Raw genomic sequence first — 26,141 nt, 5'->3', positions numbered from 1 at the left:
ACAGTTTTGATTATTTCATTTTCCTTTCATCAATTTGGGTGCTAATCCAATGAAAATGACCAAAAAGGTCCCTGCTCATTGGAATGGCATCTAGTTGGGAAGATGAGTGAGTGAAGTTGCTCAGTCGTGTCCAACTCTTTGTGACCCCATAAACTGTAGCCTACCAGGCTCCTCCATCCATGGGATTTTCCAGGCAAGAGTACTGGAGTGGGGTGCCATTGCCTTCTCCAGAGGATCTTCCCGACCCAGGGATCGAACCCGGATCTCCCGCATTGTAGGCAGACGCTTTACCATCTGAGCCACCAGGGAAGCCCAGATAAGTCAGAAAAGAAGTCTGCAGATAAGGACTTGAGGTCATGAAAAGTATGGAGGAGAAATTCAAACCAATAAATGTTATAGAGTGACTTGCAGCAGAGTTGGGGTGGGGAGATGAGACTAAGGGTCAGGAAAGACTCTCTGAGAAGATGACATTTAAGCTTAGACCTTAAAGGAGAGAAAACACCAGTTATGAGAAGGAGAAATAACATTTCAAGAAGAGGAAGCACAAGCTGAAAAAGCCCTGAGATGGAAAATAGCTTGAAGTGACTCTGTTTCTTCCTTTTTAAAATGAGAATATTTACTATCATTATTATCACTGAACAGTTGAAAGTGTACTTTTCCAGGGAACCCTCCTACACTGTGGGTGGAAATATGACTTGGTGCAGTGACTATGGAGAACAGTATGGAGGTTCTGCAGAAAAATAAAAATAGAATTACATGGGAGCAAGACCATCCCCAAGAAAAAGAAATGCAAGAAAGCAAAATGGCTGTCTGAGGAGGCCTTACAAATAGCTGTGGAAAGAAGAGAAGACAAAACAAAGGAGAAAAGGAAAGATATACCCATTTGAATGCAGAGTTCCAAAAAATAGGAAGGAGAGAAAAGAAAGCCTTCCTCAATGATCAGTGCAAAGAAATAGAGGAAAACAATAGAATGGGAAAGACTAGAGATCTCTTCAAGAAAATTAGAGATACCAAGGGAACATTTCATTCAAAGATGGGCTCAATAAAGGACAGAAATGGTATGGACCAAAAAGAAGCAGAAGGTATTAAGAAGAAGTGGCAAGAATACATAGAAGTGTACAAAAAAAGGTCTTCACAACCCAGATAATCACGATGGTGTGATCACTCACCTAGAGCCAGACATCCTGGAATGTGAAGTCAAGTGGGCCTTAGGAAGCATCACTACAAACAAAGCTAGTGGAGGTGATGGAATTCCAGTTGAGCTATTTCAAATCCGAAAAGATGATGCTGTGAAAGTGCTAAACTCAATATGTCAGCAAATTTGGAAAACTCAGCAGTGGCCACAGGACTGGAAAAGGTCAGTTTTCATTCCAATCCCAAAGAAAGGCAATGCCAAAGAATGTTCAAACTACCGCACAACTGCACTCATCTCACACGCTAGTAAAGTAATGCTCAAAATTCTCCAAGCCAGGCTTCAGCAATATGTGAACCGTGAACTTCCAGATGTTCAAGCTGGTTTTAGAAAAGGCAGAGGAACCAGAGATCAAATTGCCAACATCTGCTGGATTATCAAAAAAGCAAGAGAGTTCCAGAAAAATATCTACTTCTGCTTTATTGACTATGCCAAAGCCTTTGACTGTGTGGATCACAAGAAACTGTGGAAAATTCTGAAAGAGATGGGAATACCAGACCACCTGACCTGCCTCCTAAGAAGTCTGTATGCAGGTCAGGAAGCAACAGTTAGAACTGGACATGGAACAACAGACTGGTTCCAAATAAGAAAAGAAACACATCAAGTCTGTATGTTGTCACCCTGCTTATTTAACTCATATGCAGAGTACATTATGAGAAACGCTGGGCTGGAGGAAGCACAAGCTGGAATCAAGACTGCTGGGAGAAATATCAATAACCTCAGATATGCAGATGACACCACCCTTATGGCAGAAAGTGAAGAAGAACTAAAGGGCCTCTTGATGAAAGTGAAAGAGGAGAGTGAAAAAGTTGGCTCAAAGCTCAACATTCAGAAAACTAAGCTCATGGCATCTGGCTCCATCACTTCATGGCAAATAGATGGGGAAACAGTGGAAACAGTGGCTGACTTTATTTTTCTGGGCTCCAAAATCACTGCAGATGGTGACTGCAGCCATGAAATTAAAAGACACTTACTCCTTGGAAGGAAAGTTATGACCAACCTAGACAGCATATTAAAAAGCAGAGACATTACTTTGCCAACAAAGGTCTATCTAGTCAAAGCTATGTTTTTTCCAGTAGTCATATATGGATGTAAGAGTTGGACTATATAGAAAGCTGAGCACTGAAGAACTGATGCTTTTGAACTGTGGTGTTGGAGAAGACTCTTTTGAGAGTCCCTTGGACTGCAAGAAGATCCAACCAGTCCATCCTAAAGGAAATCAGTCCTGAATATTCTTTGGAAGGACTGATGTTGAAGCTGAAACGCCAATATTTTGGCCACTTGATGCGAAGAGCTGACTCATTTGAAAAGACCCTTATGCTGGGAAAGATTGAAGGCAAGAGGAGAAGGGGACAACAGAGGATGAGATGGCTGGATGGCATCACCGACTCGATGGGCATGAGTTTGAGTAATCTCTGGGAGTTGGTGATGAACAGGGAGGCCTGGCATGCTGCATTCCACCGGGTCACAAAGAGTTGAACACAACTGAGTGACTGAACTGAACTGAACTGAGGATCCCACAATCCTACTCCTGGGCATATATCCCGAGGAAACCATATTTCAAAAAGATACATGCACTCCAATATTCATTGCAGCACTATTTACAATAGCCAAGATGTGGAAGCAACCTAAATGTCCATCAATAGATGAATGGATAAGGAAGACGTGGTATATATGATGGAATATTACTGAGCCATAAAAAAGAACAAAACAATGCCATTTGCAGCAACATGAATAGGATTAGAGATTATCTTCCTAAGTGAAGTAAGGAAGAAAGAGAAAGACTAATACCATATGATGTCACTTCCACGTGGAATATAAAATATGGCAGAAATGAACCTATCTACAAAACATAAACAGACTCAGAGAACAGACTTGTGGTTTCAAGGAGGAGGGGCGAGAGGACAGCGACGGTTTGGGAGTTTGGGGTTAGTAGAAGCGAACTGTCACATCTAGAATCGATAACAACAGGGTCCTATTGTATAGCACAGGAAACCATATCTAGTCTCCTGGGATAAACCATACTGGAAAAGAATATTTAAAACAAAAAAGTATATATTGTATAACTAAGTCACCTTGCTGTACAGCAGAAATTAGCACAACACTGTAAATCAACTATACTTCAATAAAAAATAATTTTAAAAAGAAAGTATACTTTCCCACATTTGCCCAGCTTTTGCAGTGATATCCATATTATTAGAATATATTCAAGTCTTTCATCACATTCCTCTTATCAAAGATATGATAACAAAAAGAACTTAGGAAATGTAGGAATTTTTCAAAAGCTGTATTATCAAAAAAATAATGACTGTTTTCATGTGAACTAAGTTACTTAGAGAGGAATAATTAAAATACTATGCTTTCTATGAACTATGCAGATAGTTTTCAGAAGTCATTATCACTTGGGAGGAAGCCAGGTTCTTCTTAGGAAGTGGTACCAGATGTGGGGGCTTCCCAGGTGGTTTGGTGCAGTAAAGAATTCCTGTGCAATGCAAGAGATGCAGGAGACACAGATTTGATCCCTGGATCGGAAAGATCCCCTGGAGAAGGAAATGGCAACTCACGCAAGTATTCTTGCCGGGAGAATCCCATGGACAGAGGAGCCTGACAGGCTACAGTCCACGGAGTCGCAAAGAGTCAGGCACGACTAAACAGACTGAGCAAAACAACAGATATGGGGGTCCAGGGGTGAACTTATCTAAGACATATTCCTAACAGGGAACCACTTTAGTAACTTGCCCTTCTTCCTAGGCCCCAGAGCTCTTTCAGATGTCATGTCTGCTACAGTCAAGTTCTATTACGGAAAATTCACAATGACTGTTTCTCCGTGAAAAGCTCTTCATTTCCCTTGTGGATAACAGAAATGTGGTTTGTATCATACAATGTGAAATTATATTTTAAAAAACAATTTCAAGAAACATTTTTACCAAAAACATCTTAACGATGAAGTGTTATATTGCTTTGAATTTTCCCACTATCCTAAGGAACTCAAGACTGCCCCTGCCCTCTTATTCCCTTCCTGTCACAGGACGAATGAGAAACTTTCTCTGTTTGAGCTAAGAGCCAGGTAGAAATGTCAATTCTTCACTTGACAGAGACAAAACTGAAGGAAACCCAAGCTTTGACAAAACAGGCTGATTTCAAGCCAATTAGCTACGTCAGAGGCAAAAAAGCTGATTCTTTTTAACTCTAATAGAAACAGTTATCATGACATCCAGAGCTGGCATCCTATTAAAGATTAAAATTACGTAATTTGTCCTTAGTCAAAATTCTGCAATACAGAGAAATCCCAGCTTCTCTACTTTATGATACCAAGATGTTTTATCTTAAAATTTCACTCTATTAATTAAGAAAGATTTGGGGTGTTGGCAGATGTGGTGGATTTTAGGCAAAAAAAAAAAAAAACCCAGAAGTTTTGCTCTGCAGATTCAGTGTGATGCATTAGATTCAAATTGTTTCCAATTTCTGATGGGTTACATCCAGACCAAGCTTGGCTTGTCGTATAGAGAACAAAACAGCCAATACAGACAAGCACTGGAGAGTAAACATCAGTGGAGTGCTGTGGTCCCTTCCTGTGTTTACACAGCGCAGTGATGGGACAATCACTGAAGCTCAGGGGACTGGTCCTAATCTGACTTTGCCATTTCTCCAGCTCCTAGAGTCTCTGCCCCCTCTCTGCCATCTTCCTTCCTCTCCATCAGGGAGTTCTTGGTGACACATACTTAGATTGTTCTCACATTCAGGGGCTTTAAGATCCTTTCTCAGCTGCTTCCTTCCAGGTCGCTTAGACTCAACCTCTTCTATGGCAACACCCATCCCTCTGTTCCAATCACCACCACTTCTCTATAATAACCCTTTCTGGTATCTCCCTAATTCTTTTTCCTATCAGAATCCATCCTTCATGCACCTGCAGAATTCCTCCATAATTGATATTCCCAGGGCTCTTCCTGATTAAGAATGAAGGTAGTTTCCTTCTGATTGCCAGATGAAAGCCTCACTGTCTACCTAGCCCTCTCAGCCCTTTAGAAATTTAAGCGCTTCTCATCTCACCATTCCAATAAGCAGATGTGTGTGTCCGAGATCATACTGCCTGACATTACGACCACTAGACTGTATGCTCCCTAAGTGCCACGACTTTTTTCTGGTTTGTTCATTGCTATAGTCCTAGTTGAATGAATCAATGAATTTTGGATGCTGATATTTTTCAACATGAGATTTCCTTCAGCTGGAATTCTATTCCCCTCTTTCTCCACCAAATCTTTTTCCTTGTCACATTCAAACTCAAGCTCAATAGGAGGCTATGCATCCCTCCATATGCTTCAAAGCTCAATGGTTCCTGTACTCCTCTCTTCATGTGCTTACCTCTAGATATTTAACGGATTGGCCTATTTTGGTTTGGGAGTTCTGTAGTTGTTATTTCATTCATTGTTCTATTAGTCAGTCAACAATTATTTATTCAATGCTTTACACTATTCACTAGTCCTGCCTGAGGCTAGAGTTACAGCAGTGAACAAAACAAATGTTTCCATTTCATGGTGCTTATATTCTAGTTTGAAAAAATAAAACAAGTAAAGCTTATACTATGTTAATAATTATAAGCACTAAGAAATGAGAAAAGGCAGGTAAAGAGGCAGAACAGAGTGATTAGGAAAGACCTGAGACGGTGATATTAAAAGTGATAGGGACAAAGAGACAGCAAGCACACCACTTGGCCAAGAGCATTTAACGTAACTGGAACTGCATGTACAAAGGCTCAGGGGTGGAACAGTACCTGGGCATGAGGCCAGTGTGGCTGGAAGAGTAATGAAGGGGAAAAGAGTAAGAGAGGGTCAGGGGTGGAGTCACTGGGTGCCTTGCTAATAGGGCTTTGCAGGTTCTGGTGAGGGTTTGGTCTTACTCTAAGTGATCTGACTTCTTTCTAATCATTGGTATAATTTATATTCAACACCACGGTAAATCAGGGACCACCAGGGACCTTTGAAGACGCCAAAGAAGGAGGGTGTGGTCTTTTAGGTGGCAGATCTCTGCCTCTTGTAGTGAGGTGCTGAGGCACCCCAGTGAAGTCAGCTCTTAGGACAACCGCTCAGTCAAGTTCGGATAGAGCCTGGCTCTGCTAGAGTAGAGCCTGTGCCAAGACCAGGGCTGGGAAGACACTTCCAGGAGGAGTAAGAACCATATCATGATAGATCTTCTCTATACCTTCTGTTCTCGTTGGTAGCTCAGAGCTGCTAAATCTTCGCTGAGAGTACATCCTTATGAGGGGCCTCCAAACCAAAAGTCACCTGGATCCATCACCCCAAAGCCAAACTCCACAGACTTCTGAGGGGTGGCTCAACCTGGAGCAGAGTCCAGACAACCTCACCTTTGCTCAGTCTCTAATCCTCCAATTCCCTGCATGCAAGATAATTCATAATAGTACGGACTTCATAGGGTTGCTAGGTAAGAGTCAATGAGCTAACAATACATAACAACCTACAAAAGAGCCCTCATGGTATTCCAGATTATGTTCTCAGCACTCTACACACAGCAACTCATTTAACCTTCACAACACTCCTTCCAGGTACTATTATCATCATCTGTATCAGCTTCCTATGGCTGCCACAGCAAATTACCACCAACGTGGGTGACTGACAACAATAGAATTTTATTCTCTCACAATTCCAGAGGCTAAAAGTCCAGAATTAAGGTGTCAATGGGGCCAAAGGCACTGGAGAGATTCTTTTCTTGCCTTGCCTAGCCTCTGGCGGCTCCTGGCATTCCCTGGCTATGGCTACATCATCCACTGCCCGCCTCTGTCTGCACATGACCTTTTCCCCGGTCTCTGTGCGCAGTAGATCTCCCTCTCCTTTCTCTCTCTTATCTACCAGTGATTAGATTTAGGCCCCATACTAAAACCAGAATGACCTCAAGATCCTTAACTACATCTACAAAGACTTCATTTCCAAATAAGATTGCAGTCTCAGGAACTATTATTATCCTCGTTGCTCTCTCTTTACAGGTGAGGAAACTGAGTAATAGGTTAAGTAGATTGCCCAAAATTACACTGATATAAATGTAGGGACTAGGAATTAAAGTTAGGCATTCTAGGTCCAGAAATCAAGCTTTTAGCCACCACTCTACTCAGACAGTAAAGGGTCTGCCTACAATGCGGGAGACCCAGGTTCGACCCCTGGGTTGGGAAGATCCCCTGGCACAGGAAATGGCAACCCACTCCAGTACTCTTGCCTGGAAAATCCCATGGACTGAGGAGCCTGGTAGGCTACAGTCCATGGGGTCGCAAAGAGTCAGACACAACTGAGTGACTTCACTATTACTTTCACTACCCTATACCATGGGGCTTCTTTAGTGGCTCTGCAGAAGCCTGCAGAGAATTTGCTTGCAATGTAGGAGATGTGGGTTCGATCCCTGGGTCAGGAAGATTGCCTGGAGGAGGGCACAGCAAACCCACTCCAGTTACTCTTGCCTGGGAAATCCCATGGACTGAGGAGTCTGGTAGGCTACAGTCCATGGGGTCGCAAAGAGTCGGACACAACTGAGTGACTTCACTTTCACTTTCACTTCGCTATACCACGGGGCTTCTTCAGTGGCTCTGCAGAATTCGCCTGCAATGCAGGAGATGCGGGTTCGATCCCTGGCTCAGGAAGATTGCCTGGAGGAAGGCATGGCAACCCACTCCAGTATTCTTGCCTGGGAAATCCCATGAACAGAGGAGTCTGGCAGGCTGTAGTCCATAAGGTCACAAAGAGCTGGACACGACTGAAGCGACTGAGCACACACGCGTTACCCTAAACTATAGGACTGTGCCTGCTGTGCAGTACAAATGCTGAATGTGGGAGCCAATCTCATTATCCAGAAGGGAACGAACCATGACTGACTTTGAGGAGTTGGCTGAAGGGGTTGTCTGGACATCAGACAATGTCACACTTTTTCAAATATAGAGTCTTTTGGTCCCTGATGGTCAGAAGCTAGCAGCTAAGAGACAGAGGCTGGGATTATGGTTCCCAGGGAGGTTAAGGGACTTGCTCAGAGTCACATAGCTGGTAAGCGGCAGAACAGTGACTGGATCCAAGTCTCCCAACTCCACTCCACTGCCTCAACTATTGTCCTGCATGAGACGCATAGAAGTTACTCAGCTTCATTCTTTCTTGGCTGAAACAACACAAAAGAACCCAAAGTTCTGTTCAAATAGATCTTAAATTTCACCCCCACCCCATATTTTCCCAACTGATAAATTCAGAGTCAGTTTGAAGATAAAGCAGTTTAATTTGGTGAGGTTTTTTTCCTGCCTATTTTTAAGTCAAAGAAGTCAGTATAATGTCAGTAGACAAATGCTAAAAATGCACTTCAAGGCCTCAATGATGGTCAATTAGTTAAAGGGTAAAAAGTAAAGGAGAGGAGGGGAAATCATATAGACACAGAGAATATGAGTGGAAGGGAGACAGGGGTGGGAACAGAAAGAGAGGTAGAGAGAGACAGGTTAATAAATACCCAAGTCCTGTTCCACAGATCTCTTGAAACACAGACTTCAGAGAAAGTTATATGTGCCTAGTCGCTCAGTCGTGCCTGACTCTTTGCAACCCCACGGATTATAGCCTGCTAGGCTCCTCTGTTCATGGGGATTCTCTAGACAAGAATACTCGAGTAGGTTGCCATGCCCTCCTCCAGGGCATCTTCCCAATCCAGGGAATCAATCCAGGTCTCCCACATGGCAGGTGGATTCTTTACCATCTGAGCCACCAGGGAAGCCCTCAGAGAAAGTTACTTGACTTGTTTATAATCCTTTGTTTCTGCTCTTTGAAATGTTACTTAGCTGGTTAGTCTCAGTTCACAGTACTTTAGTTAGAAAAACAATGCATTTATCCTAACAAAGTAGCCTGGTTAATCCTGAGTGGTCCCTGAAGAGGCTCAGTTTTGGATGAGAAGAGCCCATTGAGTGACCTTGGGCAGTGGAACCGGGGTGGGGAACAGAATAAGCTCTTCCTGCTAGTCAGACTCTGCCAACCTCAAGCTCATCACCAACCGTTCTTGCTGTGGGCTGTGCTCTTCTCAGATTGGTACCAGCAAGAAACTGATTGACTTTGCACTGGTGTGCCTGACTCTAAACATGTTAATAACTGCAAAAATCAAAGAATAGCAGAGGATCTGCGTATGGGAAATAAGGAAGCAAAGGAATCCCCTTCCCTTTCTCCTTCTCACTTCCTCCCACCATACCACCTACCTCCTCACCCACCCCCTTCTGGCCTTTCCTGAATTCTTTTGCCCATAGATTGCATGGAGAACAATAGATCTTTGTGGACGTCGTGGATTTCCATATTCAAGTACAGAGTTGTTTCCGGCTGAGTGATATCATTGAGATCACAGACAGGAATTCCCTGTGACCCAGCCAACAAGGATAATAACCTCATGTATTGATGGTCTCTGCAATAAACACACTGCTTCCACTAAACAAATCCTCTCCCATATCTGAAATTGAAGAATTGTGCCCTGGGGATTCTGTCCTTTCTCAAAGCAGCTGCATTTGTCAACAAGCCTTGGTTATGTGTTGCTGGTGAGAAAGACAGAAAATCTGTGCTGGCCATATATCACCAGTGTGGTGGTCAAAGTGGGGATGGGGTGAACCGACTCACCCAGGTAGCCCAGCCTCACAGCCCACCCCTCCATCCCCCCAACCTCTGTCTTCTACATCTCATTTGTAAATTATCTTATTTCTACCTCCTCATTTTTTCACTTATGAAGTACAAAAGTCAGAAGCAACATAAAAATATTTCTGCAACAAAATATGCCATAAACAAAATAAAAATGACAAACTGAGGAAAATGTTTGTAACAACTATGAAATAGTTGGTTTCCTTAATGTATGAAGCCATTAACAATAGATAAGACAATGATCAAGACAACTCCTCAGAATTACCACAAGTCAGTACAGAAAAATAAACAATCCAATCAAAAAGTGGAGAAAAGACCTAAACAGACATTTTTCCAAAGAAGACATACAGATGACTAACACATGAAAAGGTGCTCAACATCGCTCATTATTAGAGAAATGCAAATCAAAACTACAATGAGATATCACCTCACACCAGTCAGAATGCCCATTATCCAAAAGTCTACAAACAATAAATGCTGAAGAGGGTGTGGAGAAAAAGGGGCCCTCTTGCATTGTTGGTGGGAATGTAAATTGATTCAGTCATTATGGAAGACGGTATGGAGATTTCTTTAAAAAACTAGGAATAAAACCACCATATGACCCAGCAATCCCATTCCTAGGCATATACCCTGAGGAAACCAAAATTGAAATAGACACACGTACTCCAATGTTCATTGAAGCACTATTTACAATAGCTAAAACATGGAAGCAACCTAGATGTCTATCAACAGATGAATGGATAAAGAAGCTGTGGAATTTATAAACAGTGGAATATTACTCAGCCATAAAAGAACACATTTGAGTCAGTTTTAATGAGGTGGATGAACCTAGAACCTATTTATACAGATTGAAGTAAGTCAGAAAGAGAAAGATAAATATCATGCTGCTGCTACTGCTAAGTCGCTTCAGTCGTGTCCGACTCTGTGCGACCCCATGGACTGCAGCCTACCAGGCTTCTCTGTCCATGGGATTCTCCAGGCAAGAACACTGGAGTGGGTTGCCATTTCCTTCTCCAGGAAATATAAATATCATATACTAACGCATATAAGCTGAGCGCTGACAAATTGATGCTTTTGAACTGTGGTGTTGGAGAAGACTCTTGAGAGTCCCTTGGACTGCAAGGAGATCCAACCGGTCCATCCTAAAGGAGATCAGTCCTGAGTGTTCATTGGAAGGACTGATGTTGAAGCTGAAACTCCAATACTTTGGCCACCTGATGCGAAGAGCTGACGCATTTGAAAAAACCCTGATGCTGGGAAAGACTGAAGGTGGGAGGAGAAGGGGACAACAGAGGATGAGATGGTTGGATGGCATCACCAACTCAACGGACATTGGGTAAACTCTGGGAGTTGGTGATGGACAGGGAAGCCTGGCATGCTGCAGTCCATGGGGTCGCAAAGAGTCAGACACGATTGAGTGACTGAACTGAACTGAACGCATATATATGGAATCTAGAAAGATGGTACCAAAGAATTTAACAGACATAGAGAACAGACTTATGGACATGGAGAGAGGGGAGGAGAGGGTGAGCTGTATGGAAGGAGTAACGTGGAAACTTCCATTACCATATGTAAAATAGATAGCTAATGGGAATTTGCTGTATGGCTCAGGAAACTCAAACAGAGGCTCTGTATCAACCTAGAAGGGTGGATGGGGAGGGAGATGGGAGGGAGGTTCGAGCGGAAGGGGACATATGTATACCTATGGCTGATTCATGTTGAGGTTTGACAGAATACAACAAAATTCTGTAAAGCAATTATCCTTCAATTAAAAAATAAATAAATTAAAAAAATAAAAAAGGGCAAAGAACATAAATAATTTAAAGAAAAAGAAATAAATACTGTCAACATATTAAAAGCATTCTAATTACTTTATCTTAAAGAAATGTACTAAATGAAAAATGAGATACTATTTATTATCAGAATAACAATGTTTTTTAAAAGTTTGATATTAACAAAGCTTTTTAATATATAATATTACATACTTATTAGAATGGCAAAAAAAATACAATGTTGGCAAGGATGCAGAGCCATTGGAAGTCTCATACACTGCTGCTGGGGATGCAAAATGGAACAGCCACTTTGGAAAGAATTTGGGAGTTTCTATTGAAGTTAAAACACACGTGTGTGTCTGCATGTGTGTGTGTGCGTGGGTGTGTATGCTGAGTCACTTTAGTTGTGTCTGACTCTGCGTGACCCCATGGAATGTAGCCCACCAAGCTCCTCTGTCCGGGGGATTCTCCAGGCAAGAATACAGGAATGGGTTGCCATGCCGTCCTCGAGGGGATCTTCCTGACCCAGGGATCGAACCCACGTCTCTTACGTCTCCTGCATTAGCAGGTAGGTTCTTTACCACTAGCGCCACCTGAGAAGCCCCTTGTTAAAATATACACTTATCATATAACTAGGTAGTCCTACTCTTAGGTATTTACCCAAAAAGAGTGAAGATGTCTCTACACAAAAACCTGTACCTGATTATTTATAACAGTTTTGTTCATCACCCCAAACTCGAAACACCCCAAATGTGCATCAGCTAGTGAAAGCACACAAACTGTAATACAACAGAATACTATTCAGCAACGAACAGGGTATAAACTGTTCATGAGTGCAGCCACATGGATGGGTCACAAAAGCATTATGCTAAGTGAGAGGAGCCAGACTCGAAAGACTACGTATGACTTCACTTATACGATATTCTGGAAAAGGCAAAACGAAGGACAGCAATCAGATTAGCAGGCAGAGGTTCAGGGACAGAGGACTGACTGAAAAGTCCAGGAGGGAACTTTCAGCAATGACGAACGAACTCTGCATCTGGATCATGGTGGTAATTACAAAACTACATACGTTTGTTCGATTCTCTTTCCTCTCCCCCTTCCCTCTCTTTCTTCCTTGTTTATTCTCTAGTAATTAAAAATTCTTAGGAAAAATTCCTGAAAACTTAAAGGTTCTGAGTTGAAGAGAAGGAATTTACAGAGGGTTTCCAGTTGGATTAAAGTGATAAAGATGCTAGGAGCCTGGAAAGTGGGCATCGGGTAAATGGGAGGAGATGTGTCGAAGATCTGATGTCACCTTTGCTGATTCTCTGCCCTCTCTACCATCCTGCCAGCCACTCACTAACGTAACTAGTCCAAGCAGCCATCTCTGGGTCCCCACTCACTCAGTCTTCCCAGATCAATGTCATCTCTTTTGTCGTCTTTACAGAAAAATTGTCAGATCTCATTTCACCAGGCTTTGGGTGGATTAAAAACTTTATTCTGAGGGCAATTTGGCATCTCTTTTCCGGCATCTCTTCCTGGGTAGCCCAATGGTAAAGAATCTGCCTGCCAATGCAGGAGACATAGGAGATACGGGTTCAATCCCTGACATCGGGAAGATCCCCTGGAGTAGGAAATGGCAAACCACTCCAGTATTCTTGCCTAGAAAATTCCATGGGCAGAGGAGCCTGGCAGTCTACAATCCATGGGGGTCACAAAGAGTCAGCCACAACTGAGTATGCACATGCTCAGGCATCTCTGCTGTTACGTATTAATACAAAAGGGAACAGCTCTCTGGATAAGGCATGATCAAGCTTCTAAATATCCATGGTAACTCTGTCACAGATCATCTGGTATCTAAGCAACTCTCTTCAACCATCAACACAGAGTACCTGCACTTCAGATGGTAATGTGAGAACTCAATCCTAAATTGACTACTATGTAGTTCCTGTCAAGGAAGTGACAGATAACAACTTATTTGGGAGGGGTCATCTGAGAGTACCCTAGATTATTCAAAGCATATTTCCTGTACTCATTTAGTGAGGTGGAAGGCAGGAGTTAGAGAAAGGTTCCTGGGCCTTGGAGAAAGGCGTGTCCTCCTTAGAGCAAAACTAATAAGATAAACCCATAACAGATGAAAACAGCTCCTACCAAAACCACCCACACTTTAAAAAATGTATGTTCAGTCCTGTGACTTGACTATTTCCTCAAATCCAGAATGCAACTAAGAAAGTGGCATCCTACTCACTTTTGTATCCTGGATGAAGAAAGATGTGAGAATATGGTGAGGCAGGGCCATCTGCATGCAGTGAAAAGGCAACTGAAAGAACCGGTCAGTGCAGGGTCCCTCCAGCGCAGTCTGGGAGGAGACGACGTCTTGGGTCATGGTCACTTCCCTGAAAGTTCTTTCTCCATAGTGACGAAGGATAATTCCTCTAAGTTAATCAAACTAACCCCCCACTATGATTTCATGTTCACCAAGTTTTCTTGCCATGATTTTTCTACAAGGCAAAAAAATATGAGCTGATCATTGTTAAACAATAGTGGTATTATGCCATAAACTACTCAGTCCTAAAGGAAATCAACCCTGAATGTTCACTGGAAGGACAGATGCTGAAGCAGAAACTCTAATACTTTGGCCACCTGATGTGAAGAGCTGACTCACTGAAAAAGACTCTGATGCTGGAGAAGATTGAAGGCAAAAGGAGAAGGGGGTGGCAGAGAGTGAGACAGATAGCATCGCTGACTCAATGGACATGAATTTGAGCAAATTCTGGGAGTTAGTGGATGACAGAGGAGCCCAGTGTGCTGCAGTCCACGGGATGGAACAGAGTTGGACACAACTTAGCCACTGAACTACAACAATGAGACACAGGCTTCCTGTAGAATATGGATGCAATGCGGAGACCACAGACCATGGATACAGCACCGTCTATGCACTTCTTGCTCACACCCAAGAGGTCTGTTTTCTTATTTGCTCAGATTCACAGAGGTAGGAGGGGTGCAGCCAAACAAGGAAGCAATTCTAGGGGCTCAAAACAGATAAGACAGATCCCATGTGCTTTCTCTTTTCCGGAATCATAATAATGTGCTGAATGGAGGGGAAAGTGTCTCTCACTCAGCAAAAGCTCAGGACACCACATAAGGATACCATACTAGGAACCATACATTATGGTCTTTGGAAATGATGGCTAAGATAGTTGAATTCTTTATAAAGATTCTTACAAACCCAAAGACTCTAGGGAATGCAAGAGTTGAAGAGGAAAATTTTACTCCACCTTCTGCTAAAGTCTTTGTTTCCTAGAAATTACCTCTGAGAATGCCACATTAGTAAGACCCATCTTTAGGCGGGAGATAGCTAAATTAGATAACAAAGACACCACTGGGCTGGCTTACCACTGTCTCTCAGGACTGGGTGGAGAAAGGCCACTTCCTTTCTTAGACCTTTACACAGCGCTGATACATTTATTCCACTTCTCTTGCCTTTAGTATCCCCAGTGAACTGATCCATGCCACACCAGTTCTAAAGATTTGACTTCTGACTTGTTTTTGTTTGTTGTTTGTTTGTTTGTTTGTTTTTGCCTCCTTGTACTCTGTGCATGCCAAACTCCACAACCCACTTATTCTTTGATTCACAACACCTGGCTTCTGTCCCACCATTCTATTAAAGCCACTCACACAAGTATCCAATGGATGTTTTTCCATTTCTTATAGAATTTGATAGTGTTAATTACACAAACTCTCCCTTTTCTTGGCTCCCATGATACCAGACTCTTATTGTAGTCCTCCTATCTTTCTGACCCTTACTTTCCTGGCATCTTTTTCTCATCACACTCTTTCAACAGAGATGTGCCACAGTGTTCCATCTTGGAAACTTGGCTCATGTTCTTTCATACACATACAACCAGCTGAATGGTGATGGTTCCCCAAGCTTTATTGTGATGACCTCCTGATCTATCTCTCCAGTCCAGGACTTTGTCTTGAGCTTCAAATCTGTAATTCTAGTCACTTACTGAACATACCTGCTTTAATGTTCGACAGCCAAAATCACCATGCCTAAAACTAAATTTCCCTCTTCTGCATGATCTGCTCCATGGACGTCACCATCATGCTCCCAGTCTCCCTAGACTCTCCCTTCTCCCTTCAATCAAACTTCAAGTTTTTATTGATTCTACCCACTAAATATCTCCCAAATCCTTTATCTATTTCTTCCCCAACTTCTACAATAGCTTTGTAGAGGCCTTTCCACATCTAGGCTCTTCCTCTCCCAGCCATCCTCTACTTTGAAGCTAGCATTATCATCCTAAAATGCAAACCTAGTTATATGACGGCCACCAGTGTGATCTTCTTCAATGATTCCCATATGTCTCAAAATAAAAGTTAAACTCTTTAACCACAATTTAAAGGTCAAGTCCCACACAATTATGTGTAGTTCAAAGTGTTAGTTTTTAAATTGGCCCTTCTTTTTCGTATGTTCATGTCTTTTGTATCTTCATAGCTTTTCCCTCCTGCCAAATGTCTTGCTTCTTTATTCTGCCTGAAGCACTCTTCTTTCCTCTCTTCTTTATCTTTTCCTAACTTATGAAGAAATTGGAGTTGAGGATAATTAGTGTACATGTCACCACTTCCAGGAAGTCTTCCTGAAAGTCTCTTAACCCTTCTCTAATGACAGATTAAATACCCTCCTCGGCATCTGTCTGTGTCCGTCTCCTCTATGAGACTAACTCACTTTGAGAACACTACACATTTTTAGATCTCCAGAAATCAGCAAAGGATCTGGTCTGTGTCAGTATTCCATATGTCAGTTGAATAAATGAATGGATAAGATTGATTTGAATTTCTAGTACACAGTGTTTTTCCTCAAGAAAAGGGGAGATTTATTTGATCTCTCCAAATGTGTTTTAACTTCTCAACTCTATGGTTCTGACTATTTTTAGTGAGCTGCCAGGCAACTCAACTTCAGTTTGTATGTATTGTAGGAAGCAAGAGGACAGATGTTTGGGCAGTAAGTCCCAAATCTGGATCCCAGAGCTTAGTCATAAACTCCATGGAATATTCTCTCGCTGAATTACCAAGAATAATAGATTCAAGTGATTTGTTTGTAGTAGAAAGAACTACACATTTAGTTTGTCCTTTCTAAGCTAGCATGGTTAACTACATTGTCTCTGAGAGTGAGTCATTCTGAGTAAAGAAAAGTATTTTACGATTACCTAATGGTTATGATTAGGTAACAATCCATCTATTTCCTTGTTTTTGATTATATAATCATCCTACAGGATGGACTCTCAGTTCTGCCTCTTAACTAGCTCTGTGACTTGGGCAACTTCCTTGATCTTTCTAAGTCTTCATTTTCTAGACTAAAAATTTTAAAACATCTATCACTTAATTTGGGAAGCTGATGTGAAGATGTAGTGAGCTCTGTATGAAAAAAATGATTTGAGTGATCCCAACCAGCCCCATGGGCTCAGTTACTACTATCCATATGTGGGAAATAGTCCAGACATACGGATTCTTGATATTTCAACTGTCTCCTTGACACACAGGCACCTCAAATCTATTCTGCCCAAACGGAATTCATGCTTTCCCCTTCCCTGTTCCTCACCCAGCTTTCCATAGCCCTCGGTGAGCATCTCTACCACTCATCCAGTTGTGAACCAAGAGTAATGGCATCATCCTCCACTCTCTCCTCATCCTTGCCCACATCCAAAGAGCTGCCCATTCAGCAAATGTAACTGAGAGTTGTGTCGAGTCCTGGGATTCTACCGCCCAAAGATTCTGATGCCCTCTCCTCCCCCACCACTCTGCCACCTTCTTACTTCAACCACCACCTCCTCCCATGGCAGGTTGGCCGCCCTGCATACACTCCTGCCTCTCAACAACTTGTTTTCCACACTGCAACCAGGGTGAACTTTTCAAAGTCTCTATAGGATCACAAAACCCACTAGTTACTTAAGACCCTTCATAGCTTCCCTTTACTTTAAGACCACAATCCTTCATGTATCTCATAGGTTCTGCCCCTCCTCAGGTTCCAGCCTCTCTTATCTCCTCTCTTCCCTCACTCTGCCTCCTTTCAGCTCTCACTTCACCTTTCTTCCCCTGCGACAGGCTCCTAGGACAATTTTTTAACTCTGCTTGGAACATTCTCTTCCCACTCTCTCTAGAGTGCAGGTGAAAGTCACCTCCTCAAGGATGCCTCAGAAACCCCATCCATGAACGCCACACCAACTGGCACTCCTCACAGCACTCTAGATGTTTTCTTCACATCGCTTAAGGCTGTTGTAATTAATTAGCTGGGCTTCCCAGGTGGCTCAGTGGTAAAGAATCCATCTGCCAATACAAGAGATGTGGGTTCAATCCCTGGGTCCGAAAGATCCCCTGGAGGAAGGCATGGCAACCCACTCCAGTTTTCTTGCCTGGGAAATCTCATGGACAGAGGAGCCAGGCAGGCTACAGTCCATAGGGTCACAAAAGAGTCAAAAACAACTTAACGACTAAACAAAAATCAATCAATCCATTAGCTACATGCTGAAATCTTCTACCTTGTCTGCTGCTGCTAAGTCGATTCAGTTGTGTCCGACTCTGTGAGACCCCATAGATGGCAGCCCACCAGGCTCCGCCGTCCCTGGGATTCTCCAGGCAAGAACACTGGAGTGGGTTGCCATTTCCTTCTCCAATGCAGGAAAGTGAAAAGTGAAAGTGAAGTCGCTCAGCCGTGTCCGACCCTCATCGACCCCATAGACTGCAGCCCACTAGGCTCCTCCTTCCATGGGATTTTCCAGGCAAGAGTACTGGAGTGGGGTGCCATTGCCTTCTCAGTGATTCTCAATTCTAGCTGCACATTAAAGTCACTGGAGAACTTTGTGAAAATACCAACCCCCGAATCCCATCCCAGACTAATTAAATCAGAATCATCAAGGTGGAGCCTGGGCATTGCTATTTTTTAATGGCTCCCTGGTGCATCTAATATGCAGGCAAGGTTGGGAACCATTGCTTCAGAGGGCAAGGACCAGGTCTGCGTATCCACAACTTTATCCCTAGAGCCAAGCACACAGCAGTGTCTGCACACAGTAGGCACTCAATAAATGGTAAATGTAGCTATGATTATTATTATTGTTGTTATGGCCAATATGGTTATGATTAAGATTATAACTCTTTTCACATTTTTGGCATCTGTGATCATTTACCACAAAATCCCAATTACGTATTAATAGCAGCAAAATCATGCTTTTAAAATTCAGCAAATTTCTATTTTCCTGTCAACACAGAGCATCAATTAAGAACTGACTAGACTTACTTGACAAAATATTTTCACAACAAGCTATGTCTCCAAGGTGAAACAAAATACAGCATTTAAAAAAATTCATAGCTTAAAATTCTTTTCGATGTATGTATATACATTAGCAATTATAGTCACTTGAATAGGAACTTTCTAGTTTTGTAATGACAAGAGTTAACTGGATTGCCCACTGCTTTGTCATTCTGATTCTTTTTGTTTTACTCTTCTCTGTTAGCAGCTTTTCTCTCCTGCCACATGACCTTTTTTTATTAAGCAAATGTCAAACCCACTCACCACCCTGACTCAATGGCAGTTGAAGTTTCTTCTGCTTGCAGTTTTCCTATTAAGTCCTGTGTCAGAGGGCAAACTCTGTATAACTAACTCCTTTAGAGAACCTTCTAAGGATATAGTTTCTATAGTCCTATAGCCCAGGCCTCAGTCATCAACCTGCTCAGAATCACCAGAAAGGTTTGTTAAAGGAAAACCACTGGACCCCACCCTCAGAGTTTCTGATTCAGTATGTCTGCAGTGAGACCAGAGAATGTGTAGCTCTAACAAGTTTCCAGGTAATGCTGGTCCCGGGGCCACACTTTGAAAATCACTGCTACCTCCCACGTAATGGCTGATATTTTCTTAAAATAGAGAGAGAAGCTGTGAAGGCTTTTAGGGGTAACAGTGGGTAAAGACTGTATCCAATGTATTCTTTATAAATATAAAGAAAAAATATGTACAACCATGGGTCTTTCTCCCATGATTTCAGAGGGATTTTCTCTGTGCTATTTTGCAAACAACTCAACATATACCAGGCATACACTTCTCTTTTTAGAAGAGATTGTGAAGATATGCAGGGGCAGCATGCCTACAGTTTCTTCCTCACAGGGAAATTAGGAAACACCTCCAGGCTCCTTTTTAAAGGCAGCCCTGGTTCACCGTTTCTGCAGCCAGCCAGATTTGTGAAGCCACCTTCAGGATTGTTTAACACAATGGTGGAAGAGGGGTTAAAGCAGTGAGGGAATTGCTAAGAAGCTCTTCAAAGAAGCAAACTTCACAGTCACTCTAGGAAGTTTCAGCAGAGGTTGGTGGGGAGGGGTAGGATAAGGGATTCCAAGGTATGCCAAAGCAAGCTACTGAGCCCAGCACCAGCACCCTGGCAAGATGCCAGGCAAGCAAGCAAGACACTATCACTGGAAAAAATAGCTAGAGTGCACACAGATTTTAGCCTTAGCAACTGCTCAGCATGTCAGTGAGATATATTCAGACGTACAGACAAGACATCTTCTCTCTTCAAGGGGAACGACTAGAACAACAGAGGTTTTCTGTGTGCTGTCCTAATCTGGGGGCCGGTGGGGCACTCTAATGGTGCCCAGGACCATCCTGGTTTTAGTATATCTTCAGACCTTTTTTCAGTCTTTTCAGTTCCACTCCCTTCCCCTTGTACCATCCCCACTCAGCTTCACTCCTACCTTCTCCACAACCACACAGGCACCCTCTCCTCTAAGACACACTCCCTCCTGGTAACCTCCAGCAATTTTAGTTTCACTTAAATCATTCTTTTTCCTTCCCTGAAGTAATTTTTGTGTCTGATTTCAGCGCCATATTCAGGCTTTGGGGGAATGAATGGGATTTATCTTTTTCAGATTAAAAAGAATCTCAAAGTCGAAAGGATCCTTAGAGTTTCTGCACTTCAAGGTTCCAGCCCTGACTACAGGAGACTCACTTGGGACTTTTTCCAGTCGTACCCAGAGCAATTGTATCAGAATCGCTGGGACTGGGCCCAGGTACTGGTCATTTCAAAAGCCCTTCAGGTGATTTTAATGCACAACCAAGGTTTCAAAATTCTCCTAAGTGGCAACAGTTCTACAGAATTCTTGAAAGATGGATATTTAACCTCTTCAGTAAACTTCTCCGTTGATGGGACAGTCATTGGAGTCAGGACTACACTACATGTCCATGTAGTCCTAGCCTTTGACAGATATCTGTAATTATCAAGAAGCTCTTATCTTGATTCAAGCTTTGTTACATTCTAAATTCTATCCCTTGATCCCAATGAGTTATGAAGCAACACAGAGTATGTTTACTTCTTTATTAACTTTTTTTTCTAATCCTCAAAGACAAAGCTATGTATATACAAAACTATGTTCTGTTGGCAAATTTGCTAATCACACTTTCTATGTTCTCATTCAAATCACAGATAGTAAAAAGCAGAGACATTACTTTGCCAACAGAGGTCCGTCTAGTCAAGGCTATGGTTTTTCCAGTAGTCATGGTATGGATGTGAGAGTTGGACTGTAAAGAAAGCTGAGTGCCGAAGAATTGATGCTTTTGAACTGTGGTGTTGGAGAAGACTCTTGAGAGTCCCTTGGACTGCAAGGAGATCAAACCAGTCTATCATAAAGGAGGTCAGTCCTGAATACTCACTGGAAAGACTGATGTTGAAGCTGAAACGCCAATAGTTTGGCCACCTGATGTGAAGAGCTGACTCATTTGAAAAGACCCTGATGCTGGGAAAGATTGAAGGCAAGAGGAGAAGGGGACGATAGAAGGTGAGATGTTTGGATGGCATCACCGACTCAATAGACATGAGTTTGGGTAAACTCTGGGAGTTGTTGATGGACAGGGAGGCCTGGCATGCTATGGTCCATGGGGTCGCAAAGACTTGGACACAACTGAGCGACTGAACTGAACTGAGGAGGTGAACGCCAGGTGAGCAAGTGAAGCTTCATCTGTATATATAGCTACTCCCCATCGTTTGTGTTACCACCTGAGCAGTAACTTTAGATTCTCACAGGAGATAGAACCCTACAGTGAACTGCACATTAGAGGAATCCAGGTTGCACACTCCTTATGAGAATCATCCTGAAACCATTCCTACCCTGTCCCCAGTCCATGGAAAAACTGTCTTCCATGAAACCGGTCCCTGGAGCCTAAAAATTTGGGGACTGCTGATCTATAACCTTTCTTCAATGTGGATTTCATACCATCTTTGACATGATTTGGTGGCTCAGACCAATCTATGTTCAGAAAACATAGAAAGTGTGATTAGCCAACAGAACACGCTGCTGCTAAGTCTCTTCAGTCATGTCCGACTCTATGAGACCCCATAGACTGCACGCAGACCACCAGGCTCCCCCATCCCTGGGATTCTCCAGGCAAGAACACTGGAGTGGGTTGCCATTTCCTTCTCCAAGTCAACAGAACATAGTTTTGTATATAAAGAGTTTTGTCTTTGAGGATTAGAAAAAAAAGTTTTTAATAAAAAATCCACTTGCAATGCAGGAGATCCAGGTTTGATCCCTGGCTTGAAAAGATCCCCTGAAGAAGGAAATGGCAACCCACTCCAATATTCTTGCCTGGAGAATTCCATGGACAGAGGAGCCTGGTGGGCTACAGTCTCTGGGGTCACAAAGAGGCAGACATGATTGAATGACTAACACTTTCACACATTTGACATGATTTAGCCACGATTCATACTAATGCTAATCCTCTTAGTTCATTCTTATCCAGTCCATATTTCTCCATCTCATCTTTAAGCATATCATGAAAGACTTTGTTATACATCTTTCTCATACTAAAATTCTTACATATAAAATTATATAATATGTGGGATTTGTCTTTAAAAATTCCAGTACCAACAACAAAAAGACTTAGTGGAAGGGAGAGTAACAGAGGAAACAAAAATCTCAGAACATGTATTGATAATTGTTGAAGGTGGGTAATAGGTATGCAGAGGTTTATTAAACTATACACTGTTTTTTGTTTGATGTTTTCTATAACTAAAAATTTTGTGAATCTTTTGCTGAACTAGAGTACACTATTTTTATAAATTTGAGAGACTGCCAAAATTTATTAATTCTAGCCCCCAACTATCCATCTCCCAAATGGGGGTGATTTGATACGACTTGATTTAAAAACTCCATGCCAGCTCAAGTGGTTGGGATCTTTTCTTCCTAGGTTCTAACAAATCTTCCATATTTATTTTAAGATTTTTCCAAGAATTAACTTCATGTGGAATTTCCTGAATCCAATCTCTCCTGTATTTCATAACTTAGATTGCCAACTCTGAGAGTTTAAAGGTCATCTCTGTCATGTGCTTTAAACTCATTTAGAAAAGTCAGGGGCTTTCTTAATAACTTAATAATGCAAGTTTTAGTTTGAATTGATCCAACTGCATTTTTCTAGACTGAAGCAAAATAGAAGTTCAGAGTTCCAATTCCTTTGTGAAATCCATTGTCATTGTGCATCTCCCTTCCTGCTCATGTTCTTGAACTGAATCATAACCAAAATAACTTTTTTTTGTTATCTTTAGCATTTTTTCCTGCATGCCTAATCTCCAGATGATACTTGGCCCAAGTGACACTATTTTTAAAAGAATTCTCCTAGCTTCTAAACCTTTTCTCAATTACTCGCTATTTTTCCTCTATTGTACAAATATCTGGGGAAATTTTTTTTTTTGTATAAAAGTTATGGTCCTCATAGACATTTTTAGAAAATAGAGAAACACATAAAAGAAAAAACTGACCCATAATTTCTGAGCTCCTTATCAAACTCCCTCTGGTCAAATGAATGTTTTAAATGTTTATCTTCTCTTATCTATTAAGATTACTTGTGATTATGTAAGTAGATTTCTCATTTAGTTGATTATTTCATTTTTAGACTCAACTTTTTTGAGCCATATGCTTTACCAAATCTGGCCATGGAATCTCACCTATCATCTTTCTGATTTTTTTTTTTAATCTGCCTTCTTAAAAATTGAAGCCATGTGTCTGGTTGCCTTGTATTTCTCACCTTTAGGATTATTAATGCCTAAATAAACTAGTTATTTCTCCTACATTTCTAACCATATCTTTCTTTTCAAGCAGAATTAAATCAAGGAAGAAGGGCACTAATGAAGGCTTCACAGGTGGCTCAGTGGTAAAGACATACAGGATCAGAGGTAGATGAGAGGCTCAGAAATGAGGCCCTCAGGTATCACATGTACTTCACCAGCACCCAGTTTTACCCAGCACTCACCCTGTCTCCTTCCTACCTCCTCAGGTGAAAAGAGAAGGACTACAGACCAGAAAAGCTCCCGTCACCCCCACAGTCACGTCCAGCATCATTTCTTATGTGTTTGCTGGGTACCAGGGACTGTGCTAAGCACTTTACATGCATTATTTGTGAAAGCCTCCAACACTGTAGATACCATCAGACCCTTTTTTGCACTTGAGGAAACTGGGAGTCAGAATATGCTCATGGTCACACAGACACTGAGTGCAGAGCTGGAATCTGAACACAAGCTTGTCTGAGTCTGGCAAGTCCACGCTCTTAATTATCAGGAGGAACTGATAATCATCTAATTCTCTTCTATCCCTCCCACCCCCACCTACTACCCACCCACTTCCTTCAGCCAAGCAGAACCAGTTTACGTAGCCATCCTCTGAGAAAAGTTGCAATGAACTATTTCTGTCTCATAAGTTGTTAGGTTGGGTTTTGTGGCTGACCTTCATATCCTGTGATCTTATGATCTTGACCACAATAGGTTGTTCCAGCAATTTCTGCTTAAGCCAAAGCTTAGGCTGGGTTTCATGATCTCAGTTAATATCTATAACAAAACTATAAACTAAGTACTCATATTTTAATCCCATTGTATGGGTGGAAAACTGCTATTCAGAGAAGTTAAGTTACCAACCTGAGGTCAAACAGCTAGTAAAGGGCAGAACTAGGACTGGAAGTTGGTTCATCTGCTCTATCTCCTTTCGGGAGAAAGATCAATGGAGTTGGCCTGGAACAAGAAACCCTCCTGAAATCAATTTGTGACAACAGAGGGGAGTTGTCCAGCCACCACAGCAGAGAACAGAATCAGAGAAGAGAGGAGTGTTTTCCGTGGAAGAGAGATCAGAGGGGGATACCTCCACAGTAGCTGTCTTGTCATGTGAGCTGGTGCTACACCTTCATCAAAGGGGTCCCCAATCCAGCTGATATGTAGCAGTAGAGTCTATTATCTGTATTTCCTGACTAATCCATATGGGGAAGTAAACAGGCAAACGAATCCAGTCCTTATCACCTGTGCCTGACAAAGACACACTCTTTAGGCTTAAACTCCCTGCAACACACCCCATCCCAAATCTGGTCTGAAGGATGGAGTGATCTTGGAACCTTGCAGATCCTGATCCTTGAATCCTACCTTCACCCCAGCTTCCAGCTTTACTTCCTCTCCCGATAATAACTCTTGCCTCCTTCCTCTTTGTCTGCCAGCTTCAGGAAGAGGATATGGAGGCCTAGGGTGCTTTCAACAGGCCCTCGGTGCCCTGGATGTACATCAAAGGTTTCCTGGAAGAACAACAAGTTGGATGCAGTGGGCAACTCAGAAGGCCATACAAGTATTGGCCTCCAGCATTTCCACTTCCTGGGTCTACCAGGGTCTTGGGGTGGTGGGGAGTAAATCCAGAATCTTTCCCCAGCTTTCACACCTGCAGGTAGAGCCCCTATTCTCTACAAGAGACCTCAGAGCTCACAGACATCCCCACATCTCTGAGGTTGGCCAGAGTGAAGAGTTACTGGTGAGAGTAAGTGCTGGAAATGCTGACAACAAACCATGGAGTGCATTTTTAGTGCTCCCATAAAGTCTGTGTATTCTAAGGATCTTGTATACACAGCTGGTGCTGGTACTGCGTCTTCAGATACCACACACGATGGGCTATTCCAAGAAAGATCCAGGAATACAAAAAGCAGGATTTCTTGGCTTCAGGTCTCTTCCCTTTGAAACTCTGTTTTATGAAGAGTTTGGCAAAGGGACAAATTGCTACCCAGATCTTTCCTACTGAAAAGCAAACAAACACACACACAAAACTGAACAAGAAAATCACTTGGTTATATAAAGCATTCCACCCTCAGGAAGACAGGATATAGTAATCAGAAACAGAAAAAAAGGAAAAAATTGACTAGGAACCTGTATATATATATTTTTTTACATAGACGGTCTATTTCCTTCCACCCCTATTCCAGGGTCCTCTGCTGTTCTATTTCTTGGTTACCAAACTGTCCCATCTTCAAATCTGTTCCTCCTTTCCATAATCAGCAATATCTAGAAACTGAGTTCCCAAGACAACCACAAATATTTGTTATTCTTTTTGTCATGTGATTTGCCTTAAAAATAAACTCAGATATTTTTCCTACCATCAAAATGACAGGAAGAATGTAAATGGATATTGGTTTTTTTATGCATACCTATGAAATAACTAAGGCACAATGCCACTTGGGCAAAATTTCTAGGAATACTGTGAAACTCCTAAAAC

The 26,141-nt window shown here is 42.2% G+C and overlaps 1 protein-coding gene across 15 annotated transcripts in view; it reads right to left on the bottom strand.

Annotated features, from left to right (window-relative positions):
• Positions 1-26,141, bottom strand: part of ENTPD1 (ectonucleoside triphosphate diphosphohydrolase 1) — a 106,026-nt gene that overhangs the window by 49,191 nt on the left and 30,694 nt on the right. The window contains exon 1 of one of the 15 annotated variants that reach the window (XM_086378882.1): positions 6,392-6,577. The exons of the other annotated variants lie outside the window; for them this stretch is intronic. Coding sequence (XP_086235008.1) covers positions 6,392-6,443 — 52 coding nt within the window. The 5' untranslated portion in view covers positions 6,444-6,577. Of the gene's footprint in view, positions 1-6,391; positions 6,578-26,141 lie in introns of those variants that run through there. 15 annotated transcript variants of the gene reach the window in all.

The sequence above is a fragment of the Bos grunniens genome, chromosome 26 (genome assembly GCF_055505025.1).
Source record: "Bos grunniens cultivar Pamir isolate PY7600 chromosome 26, Bosgru_T2T1.0, whole genome shotgun sequence".
NCBI classification, from domain to species: Eukaryota; Metazoa; Chordata; class Mammalia; order Artiodactyla; family Bovidae; genus Bos; species Bos grunniens.
The sequence above is the reverse complement of the archived record's forward strand: the minus strand, read 5'-3'. Positions and strand labels throughout refer to the sequence as shown.